Source organism: Frankliniella occidentalis, unplaced genomic scaffold (genome assembly GCF_000697945.3).
Source record: "Frankliniella occidentalis isolate FOCC.00 unplaced genomic scaffold, Focc_3.1 Scaffold43, whole genome shotgun sequence".
In the NCBI taxonomy this organism is placed as follows: domain Eukaryota; kingdom Metazoa; phylum Arthropoda; class Insecta; order Thysanoptera; family Thripidae; genus Frankliniella; species Frankliniella occidentalis.
In genome coordinates this window covers 50,867-74,932 of record NW_026267173.1, presented here as the reverse complement: position 1 = coordinate 74,932, position 24,066 = coordinate 50,867, and the positions used below count along the sequence as shown (strand labels likewise).

General features: G+C 42.5%; 1 protein-coding gene across 10 annotated transcripts in view; it reads right to left on the bottom strand.

The window, feature by feature from the left end:
• The window catches only part of LOC113215918 (protein tramtrack, beta isoform), an 81,347-nt gene that overhangs the window by 16,044 nt on the left and 41,237 nt on the right, over positions 1 to 24,066 (bottom strand). Inside the window, exons 1-5 of one of the 10 annotated variants that reach the window (XM_052266841.1) lie at positions 15,081 to 15,326; positions 13,259 to 13,812; positions 12,757 to 12,930; positions 7,757 to 7,883; positions 4 to 1,003 (exon numbers count right to left, since the gene is read on the bottom strand). In XM_052266841.1, coding sequence (XP_052122801.1) covers positions 765 to 1,003; positions 7,757 to 7,883; positions 12,757 to 12,930; positions 13,259 to 13,812; positions 15,081 to 15,177 — 1,191 coding nt within the window. In that variant the 5' untranslated portion in view covers positions 15,178 to 15,326 and the 3' untranslated portion in view covers positions 4 to 764. The other 9 variants (XM_052266842.1, XM_052266839.1, XM_052266834.1 and 6 more) reach the window with 9 other exon arrangements.

Here is a 24,066-nt window from a genome sequence, read left to right as displayed (position 1 = left end):
GAAAAGAAAGAAAGAAATATTGTAGCACTTATAACCACGGGCTAGGAGAGATGTATTAAAATATGAAACCCCAGCAACTAACAAAATTCAGATTGAAAGTTTCCAGCGTTTTGGAATATTTTTTCTATCAACTTCTAGAAAAATTTATGACAATATAACAAGAATTAATCATTTACAAATGTGACTTGAATGCAAAATGATTATGATTACCACCTGCCACTCTATAACTACTCCACTACATGAAGGAGTCTACAGGAAAGACAACACTACTTCAAGAGGGGGGCCTTCTACATGCAGAACCATCATATCAACACACCACACTAGTTCAGTAATCAAGAAATATTCCAATGCCCATACTTAAGATTTCAATGACTCATACACTGAGTCACTTAAACAGATTTCTTAAAATGCATTTTGACTTCTTTGTATCTGATGTGATTTTAAACGTTGAAACAGCTGATTGAAGGGACAGATACTACTGCAGAGAGAGATCAAATTGAGGGCACATGATTTTCACTGGCCTTCAACCAAGTCTAAAAATTTTCACATAGAGGCACACACTGATTTAAAAAGTTGTATCTAGCACAATGAAAATAACGAAAAGTTAGTGAGAAGAAAATAACAAGAGAAAAATAAAGTGGATAGGGAATTGAGATGATGTTTTAAAGGAGGGCGATTCATTAACAGCCTTATTCCTGTCAACATAACTGATCTTTAAACCTGGCCACATTTTTCTGCACAGACTAATCATATAATGTTCAGTGTCACTGGTACAATTGATAGTCTGGATGTGCAGTTTTCATATGACGCTTTAAGTTGTCTGGCCTAGAACGATACACAAAACAGACTGGGCACTGAGCTCTTTCATTTGAATGGGTTGTAAAATGATTCTTCATGTGCGAGACAGCCCTGCCACAGATCTTGCACATTATCAATCCATTGGGAAGTCTCTCAAAAAATAGTTTGTGGGATAATTCGTTGGTTGATGATGAGTGAGCAACGCCTGTAAACCACAAAACATATGTGTTACACTCAATGATCCCACCCTACAACTCTTCAAGTAAGTTGAACTAATCATGATCATAATTCTAGTTTGAGGGATTGGACTGACAACACACCATGCACATGGAGGCTTTATCAGTTTACATGCACATAATGTGTTAGGTGTAAACTTGACTGGGCTCAGGAAACAACATTTTTGAAGAGTTCCCACATGGTACAGACATCTAAAGTGCACACACTAGCTTCCAGCCCAAAGGGCATTACTATGTACATTTCCAACACCTCTATTTAGCCCCTACGGACTTTTGCTTCACACAATCCAATAAGCCATGATTGAGTATAGAATGTGGCTATTCTGATGAACAGGTGTCAAACAAGATACAAGAAAAATTTTAACAGTTAACAAATAACCCCCTTTTTCACAATGCTAAAAAATGGACACATGTGCATTTATGATTCATCTGAAGGTACAAATTAATGATCATAATGGTTGGCTCTTACTTAATATCTTTAGGGAGACTTCCCAAAAGAAAAGAATTAGCAGAGAGGGGTGAAACAAACAGAAAATCTACACAGCTGGTACATGTTCATAAATAAGAGACAAATTTTAGGATCATATTCAGAATGTGTACTACAAAAAAAAACTTAAGGGTCAACTAAACACATTTAAAGATTTGTAATATTTGTTTTATTACATAAAATATTTTCCAAAAGAGGTACAAATTTAACAACTTAAAAAACAAACAATAACCTGTTAATATGATAAATCCCTGCACCTTGGTCCACTATTCAAATCAAAATTCAACAATAAACTTCTTGTAATCACATTTATACAAATACACATCTTCACTTGCAACAAAACAGTGATTTCAAACCAACACGAAAAATACTGCAGATATTAAACTAATACTGTAATAGAAAGTAAAAGTTAAAATAAATATTGACATAGAATTGTAAATATTCCTGAGCTAATTGCTTGTCTTGTCAAAAAGTAGGCCGATATGGCTTGTATGACTAATTTGTACAAAATCTCAAACCCTTTGATGAATAAAAAATAAATAAATAACCTTACTAATGTAACATTCGCTTATCTAACTGAGCAAATACTGAAATATAAAAACCAGATTTGTGAGCAACTACCCATGTAAACTTAGTTGTGCACCTACGAATTGTACTAAGATATCTGTATGTCACTTTTGTTGAGAGAACACGTTAAAAGATCACAGCTGGTTCAATAACTGAACGTGAGCAAATAGCTGTGCTTTTTGAATGAATGGAGACCACAATACAGAATAAGGTAAGAGGAAAATAATCTAAACATAGTTTAGAATCCCCAAGGCTCATGGACTCTACAGTTTACATACACTTCTGCAGAGCACAACTCACTAAAAACTCAAAGGTTAGGCATTTATCTTAGTTAAATTGAGCAAAAAGGAAAGACTTTTTAGGAGTCCTCTGAATGGTACGCTTTCTTTTATTAGGTATGTAAATATATTTATCTATACAGCAGTAAATTAAATCGGTGAAGCCATATTGTACTTTGGTATAACCAAGGAATAGTTAAGGGAAATATACCTGTTGCAGACATTGTCTTCAAGATATGTCTAATTGTTGGTTAATTGTATATCAGTTCTACTTCATCTAGAACCACAATTACCAACATGACTATCATTTACACTTTGGGGTAGGGATAGGTGGGGGAAGGGGTTCAATTTCTCTACAACAATTAATAAAAAGAGTAGATATCTGCTCAATAAAGTGAAAATGAAAAGAGAATGTCTCGGTTTGGAGAGGACATCCAATTGCAAAACCTAACCTGGAATAAGATAAAGATACATCAAATGGCACTATAATATAACTAACTGAAAAAACCATAAGACAAAAAAGTACTTTATGAAACTAAAGTATGTTAAATCAAATTTTAATGTTGGCAATTTAGACCAGCCATATTTAAGTAGAACCCCAAAATACAACAATAAAATGACAAAAAAGTACTTATTGCAAATCATGGGGGATGACATCTCTGTTTTGCTTTTTAACAGCTGTGAAGTCATCAGTTGACTGCAAATCAGAGGCTTTAACAATGCATTGTTGTCAGTTTCTACGTACGTAAAACTTCTAACAATTAATACTAAAGTAAATAAATATTAAGACGAATGAACCAGGCTTATATGGCTACAGAGAGGGTAAAGTAAGTAACAAAAGCTTTGGTATGAATAAGATTGATCTAAAGAATGTCATACATAATTAGTGGCACAACATATAACGACATAGAACCATTAACGCACTTGCTTTGTACCAGTCAAACCCGTTTAAAAGTGGAGAGCAGGTAAATTATCCTGCAGTTTAAATATGAAACTAAACCAATCGATCTAGGTTCCCAACCCACAACTCACTATATATGAAGCAGGGATCATATGCTGAGCATATTAGTATCATAAATGAGGACCATTAATTTAAGTTCCAATGCTGACTAGTGATAAAATTGATTAAGACAACGAATCTTTTAAGTGCCTTATATTGCCGGTTAGACAGTGCACACTTCGTCAAATTGCTTTTAATGTTCAAAATAATTTAACTCACAGCCTGTTTAAACTGGCATAGTATAGCCTCAGATACCATGTCTGTCTCTGAGGTGGCGTTTAATATTGTCTGAGCGCATTGTCAACCGGCAAATAGGACATTGCCGTTTATCAGGCTTATGAGTCTTGAAGTGGCTTTTCATGTGCAAAACTATTCGGCCGCACAGTTTACACTTAGCCTGACCAAACGGTAGTTTCTCATAGAAATCTAAATGAGATATTTCAGTCCCTGCAAATGTATCGCTCGATCCTGCAAAACAAAAAGAAATTAAGATAAAGTCAATTTCTTTTTCTTTTAGTTTGTTGACATGAGTAATGATATGTTGAAATCTAACAAAAATACAGTGATTTGTTCATCTTGAGGTCCAACACCAAGAGATAAAATAACTGTACATATGACTGTTACCATTAGCCATCCAAGAATCTTAGAAGTATAGAAGAAATAATAACCAATCCATCCCCACACACCCCTCATTTTTGTGCAGTCAGTCAAAGACGAAGATATGCACCAACCAGGGAAAGGATAAAGAAGAGAGGTAAAACTTTTGGCAAATTTAGGGGGTGTTGGGACTGTACATATTCCATGTCTTTGACTGCAGCAGGCCAAGCACTTTCCTACAAAGTTCTTGTAATAAATCAGTTTGAGAAGAAATTGGCAAACACCAAGTTATGTTCATTGTGAAATAGAGACAGACATAACAGTCCAAAGACAATATGTAAGACAACATGTAAAGTGAGGTGGATTACCACACTCATTTTTTTTCTTAAAGGAGAAAAACTGTAGTAATTTTTCCACAGGTCAAAGAAAATGGGGAATAAATACCATAAACTAAAAGGCAAGGAAAAGATATTTGGCTAGCATTCCTGCGCTGTACTACAGTACATTGTGTGAGAAGGAATGGTATTTTTAAACAATTGCAGCCTCGTTTGACCCTTATGCTTGAGATGGAAGGTGTATGACTTAGTAAAACTAAATTAACAATAGAAATTGCCTCGAGGGAAAAACAAAGAAACAGTATATGTTATAAACAGACTGAAAACAACAAAATGGAACGTTTGGAAGAGGACAATTTTGAATTCACTATTATATGTTGTTTTAAGTTTACAACCATTCAGATGAAGTTCTCACATTATCTCAGCCATTATCAATAGTCAGCATTGGCTAAAATCATGCTCTCATCCCACTCATTTGAACAAGACAAGCAATTAGCTAAATGGGGATCCCGTGGTTGTCACATACACAAAATATATATTTTGGACAAGGTGCAAGGTAATTATACCAGGCAACCTTCTTAAAAAGATCCCTAGCATTCAAACCTTAAAATACTAAGTTTAATTTCATTATATACAAACATTTTGACACAGTGGGAAAAGAGATTTTAAACTTTGCACAAACGTGAGTTTTATGTTGCTTTTATAGAACAAGTTTTCCAGCAAACACATTAATGTAGTAAGTAGGTGTCAGTATCAGTACCAACATTTGCCCCGCCCTGCCCTGCCTCACTATTTCAATTTTTAAATAACAGTCATAGGCTGTAGTATTTTTTTTCTTTAAGTATTATCAAAATGGAATTGGTAAGGTTCAGCTGGAGCAAATCTCTCATATCTTCTCATAAGGTCCATCCCATGGGTCCGACGAAGATGGGCTTTCAGCTTATCAACACGGGTATACACTGCTTCACAAATGGTGCACTTATGAACTCCGGGGAAATGTACTTGCATGTGGTGCCACTTGTTCCGGACGGCCTTCGAGCACACTGTGCAGAAATAGGTGCCAGGAACCTGGGCATCGGGCACGAAAATGTTCTCCGACCGCAGAGAGCTGCCTGGAAGAGAAGAGAGAACTATCAAAGTCTCCCTTCTCTCTCAGGGGTCTGATTTGAAGAACTTTGCATATATCAGGGTGAACCATTGCTACATTATAAGAACTGTACTCCTGACTACATTAAGGTACAAAACAAACAAAAAAGACAACACATAAATGTATTTATCTCTATATTATGGCAAACAGTAAACTTCCTTTCAACTATTAAATGTTAAGTACTAAGGAGCAATGACAAGAGAAAGTAAGATATTTCCAGTTCCTCAAAAATAAAACAATAAATCTTCTCAAAGAAAATTTTTCATGTCAGTAAGTGATTATAAGATTGAGAGACTTCATTTCTACTGACATGCCTGATTCACCCTCAACCTTGAATAGATAGATATGCAAATTTATTTTGTCCATTATTTTATATTGTATTTGATAAAATTCACTCTAGGGTAAGAGGTAATTGCAGTAAATATACCTCAGGAAAAATTCTACACTCATGCAAAACTCAACTTAATCAGTTACTGTCAAACAGCATGCACACACTCAGCAATCGTTTGAAACACCACAAAACTTAAGGAAAAAAGGGATATACATCACCAACAGAGAAATGAAAACTACTGTACACTTTTCCTTTCAGAAACCATCAACTTTCATAAAACATGACATCTTAAATTTTCTAAGAAGAAAAATATATAGGAAAAACAACTCTCACAGTCAGATTGATTGCTCCATTTTCAGTCTGCAGTTGCAAAAATCAGTGTTGTAAATGTTCAATTAATGCAAGTATTCATTTAAAAAAAAAAAAACACGTCTAAAACATTTTTAAATTGGTAAAATAGATTTTGACCACAAGCTTGAATTACTTTGCAAATAGCATGAGTGGAAATGAGAAATGCAATCAAGACACAAATGACGTCAAAGATGAACTCAAAGAATGCGAGAGCAGGAAAACTGAATATCATATCTGCAAAACGATAACAATGATGAAGATGCATGAAGAAGGTGAAGGAATGTTGAGGATTGATTTAGGATAGTTAGGAACTTATGGTAAAACTTATGATTCATGGTGACATGGTACTTAAATTTGTCAAAATAGACAAGGACACTTCACTACAGTGCAAATTTATACTGAATTTCTCTTATTGACTGTGTGTGCATTTTCTTTCAACCATACCAGTTATAGCTTCAATTAATAATAATGATAAATAACAATAATACAGATAGGAGTTCGTTGTGCATTGCATATAGAAAGAGCAACAACAGAACTTTAGGTATCCAAGTATTATATTTGTTTCCAAGCCTGCAACCAAGATGACTATTCTAAATTTCTGAAGAGATTAAAAATAAATGGCCTCCTCCTTTGCACTTACCAGGAGTATGAGTCCACGATTTGGTACGGTCATAAGTCTTCAATACAAGCAACAACCTTCCAAGGATCCAGTTCTTCAGCCGATCTGACCTATACTAGCATTAAGGCCTAGGACTAGGTGTTGCCTAGGTCTAGGTCTAGGTGTTTGTACACGCAACAGCAGCAGGAATCCCTCTCCTAATCTTCCCTTCCCATCTGACATGCATAAGACAAGCCCAAGGTTAACTGTGTCATTGAAAAAAAAATAAAAAAATTGAACCCAACTTGTTAGATGGTAGTATCCCTGACCCTATAATAATAACCATGAACATGGAAAAAAAGTAGGGAAACCAACAAACACTGGCAAAAACACAAACAACCATACAGAAAGCAACCTAAAGCTACTCAACAGGTGCATGCATTAGAAGAATTGGATGAATAAACCTCTTTTAGCCTTATCCTAGGCGCCAGCTCAGTGCTGAGTGCCAAAGACCTACTAATGTGCGTATTGTTGTTTTTCTGATGTATGAAGTTCATTGTAAGCTCGTTAACCCAAACCAAGAACCCATCACCACTATTATCTACATCGACACACAGGGCAGGAAAACACCTGAACAGCTCATGCCAGTTACCATGGCCAGGCAGTATCATAAAATAGAAAAACCAGGACAGGATGTTTTTCATTTGGTGTATGGAAGAACTCCAATATGAATAGGAGACAGCAAGTGTGTGGTTCAGACAAGACTTTTGCTTTCTGAGCTTCTAACTAATGCCCTTTCAAAAGTTTTAAACAAGTAGTAAAATGGAAGAAACTCAGACCACCTCCCCAAAACGTATTTTTAATTTTAAGAAATGGGCAACACTTTGAATAGAGCAATTTTCATTGGGAAACAAACTGATGGAGGAAATTGGCACTTGCCGAGAAATTGGCAAATTTTAGTAGGGAATACTGCAAGATGAGCTACAGCCTCCCTGTACACTGCTAGTAAACTAAAAAGGAAGAGATCTTACCATCAAGCGCGTCCAAGCTGTCAGCTGCTGATCCTCCTCCTGGTTCTGCATCACTGGCATCTAATCCGCCATGTTGTGACATATTGCTGAGGTCATCTGCGTTGAACAATGGCCCCCCACTCACCACCTGTGGATTTTATTTTTCATCAGTAAACATAAATATTTAGAGAGATCGGTGAAGCTATATGGCAGCTAAACCATGAGAATATAACTTCCATGTGACAATAACACAACTCATCCTTCACTGAAATTATAACTGGTGGCAAGAAAATGGTCTGTTATAGCTACCTAAATTAATAGGCTCACACTTTAAAAAAAATAATTAATACTTGAGCATATTAATAACAAATGGTTCTAGACAAAACAGTAACAAACTGTCAAGTGGAATTTCCTAAGTTGATCAAAAGGTATACCCCTGCAGAGATTCTCGACAAATACCATGGGACTTGCTCTCATCAGACGCAGAGACAGGCATATGGGACATTCTTGAACACCTTAGTGGAGATGGTGTACAAGATTGTTCGAAATATAAATGTGAACTAGATAGGTGTAGTCAGGTAGCAATGAATAAAACGCAGATTAAGTCTTTTGAACTTTTATGTTTTATAAAAGAAAGAAAAAAAACAAGGCCACTCTTTGTATAAGATGCTTATGCAAGGCTAACTTGAAGTTTGTACATAAATTTCTAACTAACTAATAACAACTTTAACTTATTCAAACATGCCTCATCTCCCAAAAAATTGAAAATGAACATCTAACACACATTAGAACAGATGGTTCAGTATGGAGGATTTTTTTTTTTTTAATTGATAAGACTCGCTTTAACTTGTAAGGATGTGTATTACAAGACTTCTATCACTCAACAAATAAATAAAGAATTGGGGCAAAGGCCACATGAAAAAATAAATAAATCTGACAGCCAGAAGTAAATTATTTGACACGATACTTAGAGGCAGATGAGTTTAAAAGGATGTACACAGAATAGATTAAATTTACATGAGAAATGCAAAGTGCTCCGATGAGATTTCTAGAAAGATTCACCACTACAAACTAGATGGCAAATTCAATTGGAATCTGCTGAAAATGTGTGATGTGCTCAAAGAGCAAAAGTTTGTCAAGGCAATCATGAGATGAGAGCCAACAAGAGACAGACAAGCTAAGTACGAAAATATTGTTTCTAGCTGTTATAGTGAAGACCAGCTTCAGTATTTCCAAGAAAATCAATTCCAAAAGCTGTAAGATCTACTTTCCTTTGAAACCATGTAAAAAAAGACTTGACTTGAGCAAAACTTATAGGTAGATGAAAACAAAAATAGCCTTTTCTTTAAAAAAACTAAAAAAAGTTATTTGGGGTGCTTCACACAGTTCAGATTTACCTATCAAGAAAACTGAAATTAATGTGGACATATTATAAAGAAGATATGAGAAATGTATGTTAGACATGGTCATTTCCCAATATCATAAAAAACTGTGCAGAAGACAGTTGAAATGATACAAAAACATTTGCTCACCAGATTAAGAAGCAGCAATCGGGGAAAATGCATACACAAAGTGTCCCAAAAAGAATAAATATACAAATGATTCAACAAGCTACATAGCTATCACACATCTTGCCTAACTGTCTTAAAAGCAAAAGATAAAAATATCTTTTAAATGCAATCAATTTTTTTTTCTTAAAAAAGAAAAATAGGAAAGAAAGGTAAATAAGAAATGTGGATGGGCCGTTTGTATTATGAGTCTGATGTTAGGAAGTATAATATAACAACTCACCACTCTTAGTCCTACCTGTCCAATTTAGTAACTCTTTGACTACAGAACATCAGACATCTCCCCAAAATGACTGGAAACTACTCTACGCTCAAGGTACGTACCATATCAATTTAAATATAGATGTTATCAGTTTCGCCTCACAATAAAATATCACAGCCAACCAGGATTTTCACAAGCAAGTATAATCAATATAATTAATAACCACTGCTCTAAGAACCACAAAATAAAATATAGAAATTCTAACAAAGACTCCTTTTCCACTTTTTTCTGGCAACAGACAATACTACTAAATTTATGAAAATAAACACAGCAAATTGAAAATTTCAGCAAACTTAGCAAGACGACTAAAAGACCATCTCATAACAGTTTTTAATTTGAGTAACTGAAGTAGAATACATAATTTGATCAGATATCAACAAATGCACACAATCTCGAAAGGAGATGTGAGTGTTACAGTAAAATCTTGAGTTGGACAAACTACATTCTTTACCATCTCCACAAGACGAAAGTATTAAATTACTGGGATTGGACATTCGTTCAGATCACAGCCAAGTTATGGCTTTAAAGCATGGCAATCCAGTGCCTGCAGCAATCACAGCTATTGCTTACCTCATTCATTGCCCTCAGGTACATGCATTATCAAAATAAAAGCAACCATTAACAAGCTCAGAGTGGCTGTGCATATTGGGGGTTGGAAAAAACAGCGAAGTGTGAATACTTAATGGTCACGCCTCACTGAGCGTGTTAACAGAAAAATGTCAGACGTTTCCATATCTTGAAATGAATACTGAGGAGCAAATAAGAGAGCATTAAAATAAACTAAAAAAAATGAAGTAAACCTCATTTTTCAGGGTGCAACAGGTACACAACAGTAAAAGTATGAAAAGTGAGGCTAAGTAAATGAGCTTATGCAACGTGATAAATGCACTTCACAAACCTCAATATTTTTTTTAAATCCAGTAATAGAACAAATGATTATGAAAAGTAACGATGGTATTTTTTACATGAACGTTATGGATTATTTTTAATTTAGGTTAGAAATAAAACTTATACACCTCCTCCCATGACTAGAACTTAAAATTTGCGTCAGCTCACAAGTAGCTTGTATCATTTCTTGTAATAGAATCTTCCTCTTTTTCCATACATAATCTATGTGCTTTGCATTTGTCATGATGGTTAACAATCTCTAAACGAAAATTACCATTGCCTTCTGCAAACGAAGTACGAATATCAGGAACAGACTTACTCCACTTTCTGCAGTATTTACAATACATTATATTCAGTTGTTCGTCATATTGTAACCAAACATATGATTCTAGCCACCCAGCGCGAAATCTACCTCCCTTGCGCTGACTACCTGAGCTTCCTGCTATAGACATTGCACTAGAACCTTGAGGCGATTGTATAACTGAATCCTGTCTAGAAATAGGAGCTAGTGCCCGACTTAAAATTTGCATGTTAGTTTGATGTGATTGTTGGTTAGAGACACTGGGGCCATGGCTTGGCTGAAATGTCTGAGCTGATCTCTCTTGAAATTGTGCCTGGTTGACAGGCTGCACATCCACCCCTTGGACTTGAGCTTGAGATGTGCTCATTAGTGCTGGCACGGGTAGATATTTGCGAATATTTTTCGAGTAGGATCGCAAATTATTAGATGTTGAAGCACAGTTTGAATTATGAGATGAAGTATCAAAAGATGAGAAAGAACTACAACTGGAAATAGGAACTGGGACATCTACTTTCTTCTTAGAGACAAGGTAGTGCAGATGGCCTTTAGAATAGTCTGCTTCTAAATCAACTTGCGATGTTGCTACAGATGTTAAGTCTGCTCCCCCTGTCACATCCATGCCAACCATACCCCAATCACCCACCGATGCTGTTGTGAAGCCAGTGGATTCACTACTATTCCTTCTTCCACTTGTCTGTCAACAAAAGAAGGAAAAGAAATATCATTATTGCTTCTCTGAATGTCTAATTGATGTTCCCCTACCCTTTTTTCCTCACTTTTTTTCCCTCACTCTATACCCGGCTTGTTAAAATGACCTTTCTTGCCAAGACTTTTAAAACCATACATATTACAAACATTACTTTGAACACAATTTGAAGTGAAAGGTTTTGAATCATTTTACTAAATTAAAATGTATCGAAGCTCTTGAAAAACTTAGCTTTAATGAAAATATACCGATTTCCTCAAAATGTAAGGAAACAAAATGGTTCTTTGAATAACAAGAGAAACATCCTAATCAAGGCCTGTTAAGTAGTCTTTAGTCTTGGCACAAAATGGTGAATATGTTAGTAAAGAGTGGAAAAAAGAGAACAAAAAGTGAAAACAGATTTTAGAGATTAGTAATAACAATGATTACTTCAAGACTGTAATGGTCCTGACTTCAAGTCTAGCTGGAAAACACTGAAGAAATATCAAGTCACACAAAAGTAAACCATTACTTTAAAGAAAACTAAAGAAATTGAGTATAAAATAAAATTTGAACTATTTCGGCTAAATACAATAATCTACAAAACATTCTCAAAGCACAATTTTGGCCAATGAGTAACAACCCTGAACAAAGAAAGATACGATCCTAATGAATAGAAGAGCTGAACCTTTTCTCAAAACTCTCGTTTAACCTTTGGGAATATTTATGTTGTGCATTTGTAGCAACAAATCGCAAGATAAACTCCTTTTTACAAGAAGTCATTTAATTTTGAGTCCACAGTTCCTTGCCAAGGGTGAAAGGAGAAGTTCAAACGTGCGTTAACTATTAAGGCAATATCTACAAGAAGCCTGCTCACCAAAATGTATGACAATATTCGTAATACTCACTTGGAATCCTTATGCTTGTTTCCATTTAATCTTCTTTCACTTTATGTACACAATAGAATGTGTATCCGATGAATCCAATACTGAGTTCAGAACATACACAATTCTACATCCGACCATCTTGGGTGCTTGAAATGAGGCAAGCTTTTGAGGGAAAGGGGCAGGGTTGGGATACCATAATTCTCAGTTGATATGAACTACCATTGTTTCCTTGTGCCTCCAAGAGCCTACAGTATTTTGCTCATCACTGACAACAGGTGGAATTTTGAACATGACCATTTTCTTGCCATCCACTTAAGCATAATCTCAACCTCAAAAACACATCTTTCTAACTAGTTCCCTACCCACCTCTTATACAAGCAGGAGAGAAAGAGAAAAATAAAGCTAGTGAAATGAAGGATGTTGAACTTACCGGAGGCATTCCATGGAAGTCATCCATCTCTTGTTTAATAGGTGCAGTTTGTTGAGGTGGAGGGGAAGCATCTAACACATCTTCTACATCTGTTGGACTTGGTAGCACTGGATTTAAGGCAGGAGTATTAGATAAAAGGCTTGGACTAGTCTTGAAGCTCATCTGAGATGAGGGCTGTTATGGAAAGAGAAAAAGGAAAAAGATAATTCATAACTCTATTGAGAACTAATAGAATGTAATAACAAATATTGATGATACAGGTTCAAAATTCATAGTTTTCAATAATGGTCTTTGACCAAGCAACTAGATAGAATATAGATCCAACAACCAAAATTTATGGTCATAATTCAGGTAACATAGAAGTGACGGAACGGAAACGTCACAGCTAATTCATAACAGCAAACTTTTACTTCAGGTATGACATTTTGTAAACTACATGTACAATTTTAGAACAACAATATAATTATTATAATGGTAATACAGATGAACAAGTAAAAATTACCTGAGCATTGGAGTGAAATCTTTCACTTGGACCTGCTCCTGAGATTGAGATGTCTCCACTTGATGATGACTTGCGCTTTCTCTTCTCGGGGGGAGGTGTATCATTTCGAACCTCCATACTTCTGACAGGTGTACTACCTCTTGAATTCGTCCCTCTTGATGTTGATTCTTCTGGCCTTCTTGCATTGTAACTGTCTGTGAGTCCTCGCACTTGAAGTGCTTCTGCAGTCTTAAGAAACATTGGCAACAAATTCTGACTAACATTCACTTCACCTTTATACATAAAATGTAATAAGGCTTTCATTTCTCTGTAGTCAACATCGCGTAAGAAAATAATTGGATGTGGCACTTTATTTTGGAGGAATATGTTTTCAAAATAGGGACTACATGCAGACAATATTGTCTGATGTGCTTTGAATGTCTTTCCATCACAAGCTAATGTCACATCCACTAAAGCTTCCCTTTGGAGTAGGTCACTAAGCACATCTGTCAGATTTGTCGGGTGATTGTTCCAACGTAGGCAGAATTCTTGATCCATTTTGTTAACTTGAAAACCTGCAAGCAAACATCTGAGTTAGACAATACTCAAAAATCAAGGAAGCCATACAATATTTGTGAAAAAACACATAGGTAGAGAGAAATCTGATGAAGATCCTGAGAGAAAAAAATAATGAGTAATAGATATTAAACAGACATCAACAGCTGTTGAAAAGAGACCTATTAAAATTGATACAAATTAAGTAAAAGATAACAACTTAAGTTTAAGTTTCAAAAGTCTAAAAGCTCAAAAATACTTCCAAAAATTGCACTACTACTACACAAAACTTACAGTAGGTGAGAAAAATACACAAATCATGGTTCATTAACATCAGGACATGCACACATATGAGAAAGGTATTTCATGCGACAACCATACATAAAAGAACTAGAAGTTGTATGCTACATATAAAAATATTATCCATAAACAACATTTTCAAAAGACCTCAATCCAAAACGATTCTAGAAAAAATCCAAAAACTTTTGAGATTTAAAGTATGACCCATGTAGATTTTGAAATGCAATAAAACTTCTATGAAGAAAAAAAGACACAGTAAAAACAGCACAAGGTAAATTGAAAACACCAACACTGTCTGAGAAATTTTGTTAAAATGCTGACACAGCAATCAAAATTTTCTTCAGTGAAAACCATTAAAACCATTTTAGGACCAAATCAGCTAATTAAAAGTACAGATGGTGTACAACATTTAAAAAGGTCTGATGAAAATATAAATGTGACAACAAACCAATTGCCATGAGAAGGCAAGAAAATATGGTACAGGAAATTCCAGAACAGCAAACTGTGGAAGGGGAAAATGTAGCAAAGCTACCTTTAGTGGGGCACACAAGTAGGCCAACTAACATCCTTAAGACCAATGGCTGATGCTATGACACAATGTTGAACTAATGCATGGAAGAAATTTATCAGAATTTGCGAGAAACAACAATTCTGTATTGACTTTAAAACATAAGGAACAGAAAACAAACATTCCAGGGCAAAGATTGGCATTGAGAAAAAAACCACCACCTTGGAACTGAAACACCACACCAACCTACAGATGCCTGGAAATCAAGCTTGTTCCCTTCCAGAGACCTACTACACGAGCCTGATTTGCGAAAATGTCTTCAAGTTAAGACAAAAGTAGGAAATCTGCCAAAGAAACAGGTTCATTACCCCCTCCATCCTCCCCACCCAGTCTGTTAAGAAATAATCTTGCCTTCACCACAACTTGCATTAACAAAATAAAAAACGAAAAAATGGCAAACATTAAAGGTAGCAATCTAACCTTGAGCGCATAATATCCACAATAACACAGAGACGGCACCACACAAACACATGAACTTGAAGGTTTCAAGACATTGTCGAGATATTTGCTGGGACATATGCAGCCTGCCTCAACCGTAAACACGCACGCCTAGGTGAAACCATCTCTTGCCAACATGACAGAACGCAGCGGAGCGCTGCTCGGCTGGGGGCTGGGCTCGCCTGGCGGCAGCGGCAGCGATGTGTGTCAGCCAGCCCAACAGCCCTGCCCTGCCCCTCGCCGCGCCCACCCCGCCCCGCACCTTCCCTTCTCCTTTCTTCCCGCTCCTCTCTTCTTGCCGCTCTCCTCTCTCCCGCGCCCCACTTCCAAGTCATGTCAAACACATACACCAAGAGCCATTCAAGGCAACGACAACACATGGAAAAAATGCCCTGACCAGAGAAAAATCATGAAGTCCACGAAGGGGGTTGACAGGACTGACAGAAGTCAACAACCCCGAATCAGATCAAGCTAAAACAAGGTCAAGCCACCAAAGCTTTCGAACCGCCATTAGCCAATCTCTAGGTCATAAGCCTAGACGCATTGTTTGTCCAAGAGATTCTACCTCAGAACAACAGTCATGTTCTTCGAAACCAACGCACGACACAATCCATGTTAGATTCATTAACATTCTTAAAGCAATCAAAACAAGGTGTAATCAAACAATACATTGCGATAACTTACCTTTTTGCGAGCTATTTTGCCATAACACCAAACAATCAACCGACTCTTACTATCACGGCCTCCTGGATACACAGGTATATCTCCTTTTCTTTTGCATGGTTTGGCCAGCGAGTGTCGGTTGAGCGGCCAGGGTAAAAGAATCAAAGAATCTTTCTCGTACATTTTATATTTAAGAAATTGCCTGGTTGATTACCAGTACAGATCTATGTAGTGTTTGACAGAAACCACATTGGATTTTCATGTCTCAGTAGCTTAACGTTACCTTAACAATATTTACATTGGATTAAGCTTAAATTCAATTCTGTGACTGTACATTAAGGCACTAACGTACTGTCATCGCAGACTTAAGTCTGCATATTTTTCTTCATTTTCACATCAAATGAGAAAATTAGTGCAAATATTGGAAGAGCAGTTAATTGCTATTTTTTTCTTAAGACTGTATTCCACAAAAAAACATTGCTGGAGATGGACGAAGTAGATGAGGTTAGAATGGAGTGTGACGTCATCTTCAGTTTGACGTTGAGAACGACCTGGACCTCCCCATTTGGTACCTGCTTCGATGTGAGAAGTTACGATACTTTGGTCACTGAAATACTGGTATAAAATAATTTGAATTTGATTATGTTTTTAATGTCGATGTTAGATTAATGCTTTAAATTATATTGTTGAAAGTCAACTGCAAAACATTGTAAAGGATAGATGCAAGCCGCAAGAATAAATGATTCTATACATCCTAGAAAACAACAACCCTAGATTCCTTATTTCTGCATCTGCAGTATGCATCCGGGTTGAACATTCGTATTATTCGAACTAACTTCCCTTTCAAAGCGTCAAAAAGCTCACGCATAAAGTAGGAACGGTGAGCTGCCTAGGAAAGTGATTGTGTTTGGACCCGTGCTCGTCGTTACTGACATTTCCCTGTTTTTCCGCCTATTTAACCCATATCCTGTTCGCGAAACAGTGTACCGGAGCTCTAATGTCACCGCGCCGACGTCGGGTAGGTAGGTGCAGTGCACGGTGCATAGGTCGCGTAAGTATTCCGCGTGCACTCTCCGTGTGTGGCGGGGTGGAGGTTTGCCAAGGCAGAGGGAAGGCCTGTGCAATAAGACTCGATGCCAAGAAAACGGCGATCACCTATACTGTCCAATCCGCAGCTCTGTTCGACATATGGAGAGGGGCTCAAACGGGGGGGATTTGATAGCAAAGCAAACCTTCGGAGGAGGCCATCCAGCTCTGAGCCCGGCCCGGCCGCAGGCCCGGCCCGACCCGGCCCGCCTCGGCGCGGCTCGAGAGCTCCACAGGTCGGCTCGGCTCGGCTGTGCACGACAGGCTCGCCCGAGGCCTGCCCAGCCCATTCCCTACTCCATAGTTATTAGACACCAAACCAGTTCTCCGCACTGACCTTGGCGAATATTCCAGCATGAGCTAAGTAATTATTTAGGGACAGAGGGCCCGACATACTATCGTATCGGAACGTGTGTTATACGAGGTGAAGCGCAAAGCATCAGAGCGAAAAAATAAATAACAAACAACTGGATCGTTTTAACAGTAATTTTAAGCAATGCGCGAAATGTATAGCCACACGGACGGGAATAACTGAAAAACCCCTCTTTAGTATTAATACTCGGCTGGAACAAACTTCCCGATGGCAGAGGGTGTTCCACGAGCCACGGGGCCCCGTACTTTTATGAAGTTGTACTGTACCGCATGCAGGCGTTCAGGCGGGTTTGGCTACATGACGCCTTGAGGCCCGCGAGTAGGCAACCCGCCCACACGCACGCATGCGGCACAGCATACCTAAAACGGGCCTGCAAAAAGAGACGTTTTGATGCTGGACGCCTTTTCCCTTGTTTTTTTCCCCTCTCCTAACCCTGCTCTGACCCCGATCCCGCCTCCGGTTTGCTGCCCAGAGCCCCGGACCTTTTCCTTCCTGGATGCGAGCGCGGTCCCGCGTCGTCGTCAGTCCCGCGCGCGTTAGGACACAATCACACACGTGCTGGCATGTCCTGTCCGGGGGTGTCCCCCCCCACCCCCCGTGCCAACCTTTTGGCGTAGGACCCTCTCCCCTCCCCTCACGCCCCTCCCGTCCCCTCCCCGGCCATTCCTCCTTTACCTTTCCCAGCCAAGGTCAAGGACCATCGGGGCTCCTGGTGCCTCCCTACACCTTGCGCCCGCTCATGGAAGGTAGGCGGGCCGAGCCAGCCGGGCCCATGGCAGCCCGAGCCGAGCCCGGCAGAGCCAGCTCATGCCATCATGGGCAGCACTACTCCGGCTCGCGGCTCGAGGGCATCCAGGGCCGACTGGATGGGACGGGACGGGCAGACGACGAGACAGGCCGCGCGGCCAGGCGCCTGAGGTCGCGTCCGCACACCGCGGGAGCAGCGTGCGCGCCGCACCTGAGAGAGACGCGTGGGAGAGAGACGGAGAGCGAGCGAGGGGGAATACCAGGGGCGGTTGCGAACGCGGCCATGGGCGTAGGTTTGAAACTTGGACTCCATGCCGCCACACCGCCAGCCGCGGCGAGCGCGCGGCGCGCGCACGCGCGGAGCCCAGCCATGGCCCAGCCCAACCCATGCCCATGGCTGCGTCTGCGTGCGTCAGCTTGGCTTCTCGCTCGCTCCCTACTGCTCTCTCGCTCCGCCATTCCCTATCGCTCTCTCGCTCCCCCACTCCCTATCGCTCTCTCGCTTCGCCACACTCCCTATCGCTCTCTCTCGCTCTGCAGCCGTCCCCGCGGCCGTGCGAGCGGGACGGCGAGCACGTCCGCGCGGACGCGGTCCAGCCCGGCCCAACAGCCTTCGTGTGGGAAACATTCCCGGAACCCGAAGGAACCTGACGTGACAAGAGGGGCTTTCTGCCCAGCCATGGGCCGCCATGGGCCGCCATGGGCCAGCAGGCCTCCACAATCTTGCGCGAGGAAAAAAAAAGCGCCCACTTTGCAAAAAAAAAACTTCAAAAAAAGTTAAGTTTTAAAAATTCCAACCCCCCATTCATTTTTGACCTTCTATGGCAGCCGAGTGATTGATCAAAATATGCGTTTAAGTCTTGTATGATTTGAGGAATTTGGAAGGCCCGACACCCGAGCACGCAGCAAAAAAACCGCTACCTGATGAGCTCAAAAATTCTTCGCGAGTGACTGACCCAGTGTTATCTATGCTGACAGCCGCTGACAGCTGTGGCTCCATGCATGGCTTGGATGTCATTGGTTTCATTCCCCACCCGCATTCCTAACACCTGCGCTCAACATTTACTTGTAAACCACCAGACTCGACTGTGTGGCGATGAAATGAAATTCGAGCGCGTTTATCATTACCTGACGGCTTGCATCAAACCTTTACACTGGACTGTGATTAAAATGAGATAAACTGACTCGAAATTTTTTGACTGAGCAAAGATGAATGAATCTTGCGCATCTTCTTGGCGGCTGCTGATGGAGGCTGCGTCGCCGGGGATGATCCAGTGTGACGATGCGCTGGCGGAACGACGTGGCCGAGACATGTGAGTACATTATTGCTTTTGCAGATTAAATAAAAAGGTGGCTATAAGAGGGTTTGCAAGAACAACCAGGCGTTCCCTAGACGGGTCAGGCAGAGGTAGGTGGCACCTGCCGGGGCGTGTTCCCGACGCGCTTCGCGTAAAATATGCAAAGTTCAATGAAATGAGAGTGGACCGTTAGGCTGGTCGGGTCATGGCCCGCTCCACGGGGCAGCTCCACGGAGCAGCGGCCAGGGCAGTCGCCCCGGGTCCTAGGCGGACACAGAACAGGAACCCGAGGGACGCCGCCTTCATAGGCAGGCAAGCCCAGGCGAGCACACCTGCGACCCATCCTCGTCGAAGGCGAGCCAAGTGGAACCAAGCCTCTAGTACCTAGGTACCGCTCGGCTCGGCTCGACTCGGCTCGGCTCGGACTCGTAGCGGCGTAAGAATGCGGTCCGGTCTCAACTAGTCGCGCAACGTTTAGCAGACTCTCATCAGAGAAAAAACTTTGCTGGCCGCCGTAGCATGAGATCGAAAGATTTCTTCCCTCGCGAAGGAAAAAAAGTGTAAGCAAGAGTAGGGAATCGAGCTGATTGCCCACTTTCCATCCACCTCCAGTGTCCCAGCATTAGACACGGTCGCAAATCCTGCAAAGGATTCGCCATTTGGAAATTTATGGTCCAAAATGTAGAAACAGAATTTAATGGCAAAAGGGGAACAAACTATCTATACCGCTTGCCCTTCTAAGGTTTTACGCCTGGTCGTCAAGAGAAAATTAGCAAACTCTGCAATATAATTAAATTTGCTGCCAAAACTATATGAAGGAAGAGTTAAAATGAATGAACTACTTCTTGTCAATGAAAATAAGCCACCCTTGTTTCAATTACTTTTATGTATTGTCATTTCTGGCAAAGATGAAGATAGCACATCAGTTTGATCTCTTTTATTTCTGAGGAAGAAGAGAAAGAGCTGGAGAGAGCAGAAAAATTCAAAAAAATTGAAAGATGAGTCTCTGGCCAATGTAGATTCGCAGCACCGCGCTCCGCCAGGACGTCACCCCGCCGATCCTCCGCGGCTCCGGGTGAGACCATGGACCTAGAGGGAGCCATGCGTTGGCATGCACAGGCTGGGATTAGTAATTATTGACATATAACTCGTGCGTTACACATAGAAGCTACGACATTGATTATCGTTTACACACCAAGTACGTATAGAATATGAAGGTGCACCCACGCCAAAGAGCGGCATGGGCGCGGAGGGACAGAGACGAGAAGAAGGATGTAGAGACAAAGTGTATACAGAGGGAGGGGCACGCCCATTTTATTCGGATTCACATTAAAGGAACTAAAAACAAACACGAAAAAGGACAGAGAGGAAGAAATGTGACATTGGGTTCTCGTGGAGTTGCGATGCACAAAGAGAGGAACAAATATAATATAGGACAGGCAACATTGATGTATCTAAATGTACTTCAAAGCGAAAGACAAAAGAAGGCCAACACATGAACTGATGTGGATAGCGTGCAACATGTGTCGTGCTACTGCTACCCGAAAAATATACCGCATGAAAATAGTAAAGGGTCTTGCGCAAAAATCTGTTTATCATTTACCAAAAAATGTATCTTATTTCTTTCTTTTTCAAAAAAATATATACATCAGGCGCTTTTGACTTATGAGTAATCTGAACGATTGTAGTTTTTCTCAAAAAGAAGGGCATCGAGAAAAAGGGTTATGGGTTATGGTGATTGAGATGAAGATTGGGATAAGAGATCACTTAAATCGGGACCACTGATTTGGCGAACAGTTTCGAACGGACCGCGGAAGTCGCGGCGGGACGGCGCTACCCCGCGCCCCTAGAGTGGCATGAGCACGGCAGCAACCCATGGCGGCGGACGCGGCTCCGCGAGGGGTATCGCTCGCGACCGCAAAGAGGCCAGGGCGGGCCGCGGGCGTGGCGGGGCGTGGCGGGGCGGGGCGGCCAGACTGGAGTATCACGGCGAGACAAGCAAATCTCGTTTCGGTCCACGTGAGAGACGTGGCTCCGCTCCGCGAAAAGCTTGGACTGGTTTCCGCTGCGCCGCGCCACGCCGCACACTGCGCTCGCCACGCCACCGCGTTACAGTCGTGGAAAATTCTTTCATCATTCATTCTCGTTGAAGAGGAAAAAGTGTGGCAGTATGTCTTTCCTGCAGGAGTGTTCGACACGACCGCCGAGCCGATGGAGAACCCTCGGCGTGGCCCTTGGCCTGTTGTGGCGGGGCCTAAAGACGGCGCTCCCCAGCTGCGCCGCCAGCTGGCAGCCTGCAGCCGCGAGGGGCCCTTCCCTCCCTTCACTCCTCCCCACCCTCCCACCCGTCCCCTTCACCGCACTCGCGGCCTGCTGCGCGAACTTTTACGACTTGCAAATAGATTTGCATTCTGGTTTTTTATTTCTTTTTTTTTTCTGCGCCTCCATCCATGGCGTGTAAAGGTAGGTTGGTAGGTCTAGTCCTGGCCACGTCGGCGGCCGCGCCGCACTGCAGGAGTGAGCTTCACCTCGCTCTCGCTGCACCGCCAGGCGTTTACATGCAAATTTCTATTTCAATCATCACTCTCCTTCACCCCTCCCTCCTCCCCCGCTCCCTTCCCTTCCCTCTCCGGTCGGCGAGAGGCAGCGCCTTGCAGCCCGCACGTTGCGAAGGGGGACCGCCGCGACTCTCGGCGGCGCGCGGGGTACCGGAACCAGACGCGAGACTTCGACAATTACTGGGTGAATTTACGCACTTTTCATAAATATTGCGTAAGGCATCTTCCAGAAATTACGTCCGTTTTCCTCAAGATTCATTCGGTAAATGACGAGAGCTCGGCGCCTGCAATACTCGAGGTAGGCCACCCCGCAATACACGCATGCACTGGAAGCGGGGTGTTGCCTACCTATCAGGCGCTACGGAAGCTTGCATTTTAGCTGAACTTGGCAGTTCCGTAACGGCGAGTGACGGACGTACTTTCTGGACGACCCCTAATAAGTTGATGAATTCGACCCCACGACGCAATAAGTAAGAGAGGCGTGCGCGATTTGCAGAAGCTGCAACGCGGTGTGACCTCAGTCGGCAGAGAGCAGCGCTGCGCCTCATGGGAACGAAAACCAGCTAGGAGATCTGGAGGACCTCGAGGAAGTGACGCGCGCGCCAGAGGGTTATTCGCGGACGACGCGAGGAGCAGGAGGCCGCGACTCGGAGCCGCCGCGATATTCGCGACTATGTTGCAATTGGCACGGCTTGGCCGGCCTCGGCGGCAGTTTCGCGCGCTAAGCGCCACCGGCCGGCCCGTCCTAGTCCCACTCCTCCTCCTCCAACTCCTCCTCCTCCTCCTCTCCAGCCCGGCGGATAGCCACGCAACTCGGCGGGCCCCTCTCGAGAGTTGCGCGTCCCCTCTCCCGGAGGCGGCACCACCTCGCCTGTGTGGCCCCCAGAGCCCTGCGTGTGCGTGCTGCAGCGCCTCGTCCTTGCCGCCCAGGACGAGGGGGGAGGCGCGGCAGTGCGTGGACACGGCTGGGCTGAGTGCAGGTGCCCCGGCCCGGCCGCGAGCCCCGGCACTTCCTGGTGCCCAGCCGGTTTAGGCCCTGCCCTGCGCTGCTGCCGCGCCCTGCTGCCGCTGCGTTTGCCCGCCGCTCGGTCGGGCGCAGCTGCCTAGCGGCGCCCAGCCCAGCCAGCGGCGTAGCGCGGCGTGCAGGCAGGTGCGGCGTGCGACCCGCCGAGCCGAGCCGCGGCCTGTGATGCCGACCCATTTCCCTGACCAGGAAGGACTCGCATAGAGGACTCGCAGGCACAGGCACAGGCTGCTCATTTTCTCTTTCGCGTCCTAGCGTCGTTTTTTTTTCGAACCAGCGGCAGGGCTTAAAAGGGGGGGGGGGATTATGCGATCGTTCTTCGCGATGACCAATCACTCGGTCTCCGTAAAATCGTTGGTTCCGAAAATAAAAAGCATAACTGGTGGCAGCACGGAAGAACTCGAGTAACCTATCTAAATAGCCAGGCCCTACTACAGTTCACCGGCGCTGCGCTGCCGTTAGTTACGCCATAGTTCTCCGACACTGGTGGAGTTTCGCTTGTTGATATCGGAGCCAAAGAAATACAGTAGTAGAAAAAAGGAGGAAAATGTTGAAAAATGAATACACAATCGATATGACGACAGTAAGGCGCAGCGGCGCAGGGCACTGAAGTTATTAAATTGAATCCAACCGAACACGCCTTCAGAATAAGAAGCACGGTGGGTTCGGGCAATGTGAACGACTCGGGAGAAGGAAAAATAAAAAGGACCCGCCTTACACCAAGGTATTACCCGAGTCAGGTCGACATGGCGTGTGGGGCGGGCGGGCGACGCCGAGCACAGACGACTAGAACTTATTTCGCACCGGGGCCCTCGGTTTAAACGTGTTCGACCCCTGTCCCTCTCCACTCTCCTCCCTCTCTCCAGCCCCGGCCAGACCACGACACAAAGCCTTGCCCAGGTAGGGCTTACCCTGGATCATGGCGTACAACACAATTCGTTCCGAGCGCGGCTCCGACCCTCCCGCCGCCACTGGTCTCCGCACCCGCACCCTCAGCCAGCACCCCAGGCGCGCCCTGTGCCGTGCGCCGCCGGGCCCAGCGGGCCACAGGTTGTAGCAGGGCGGGGCGGCGGGAGCGGTCGGGGTCTGGCCAACCCTTGTGGAGGTGAGTGCAGATTGTGCTATCGACCGGAGGAGCACGAACGAAAGCGTAGGAAGCTCACCACTCACTTCAGGGCACGTTCGGAAGCGGATTCGGTCCTCTACCATCCCTTTGCGC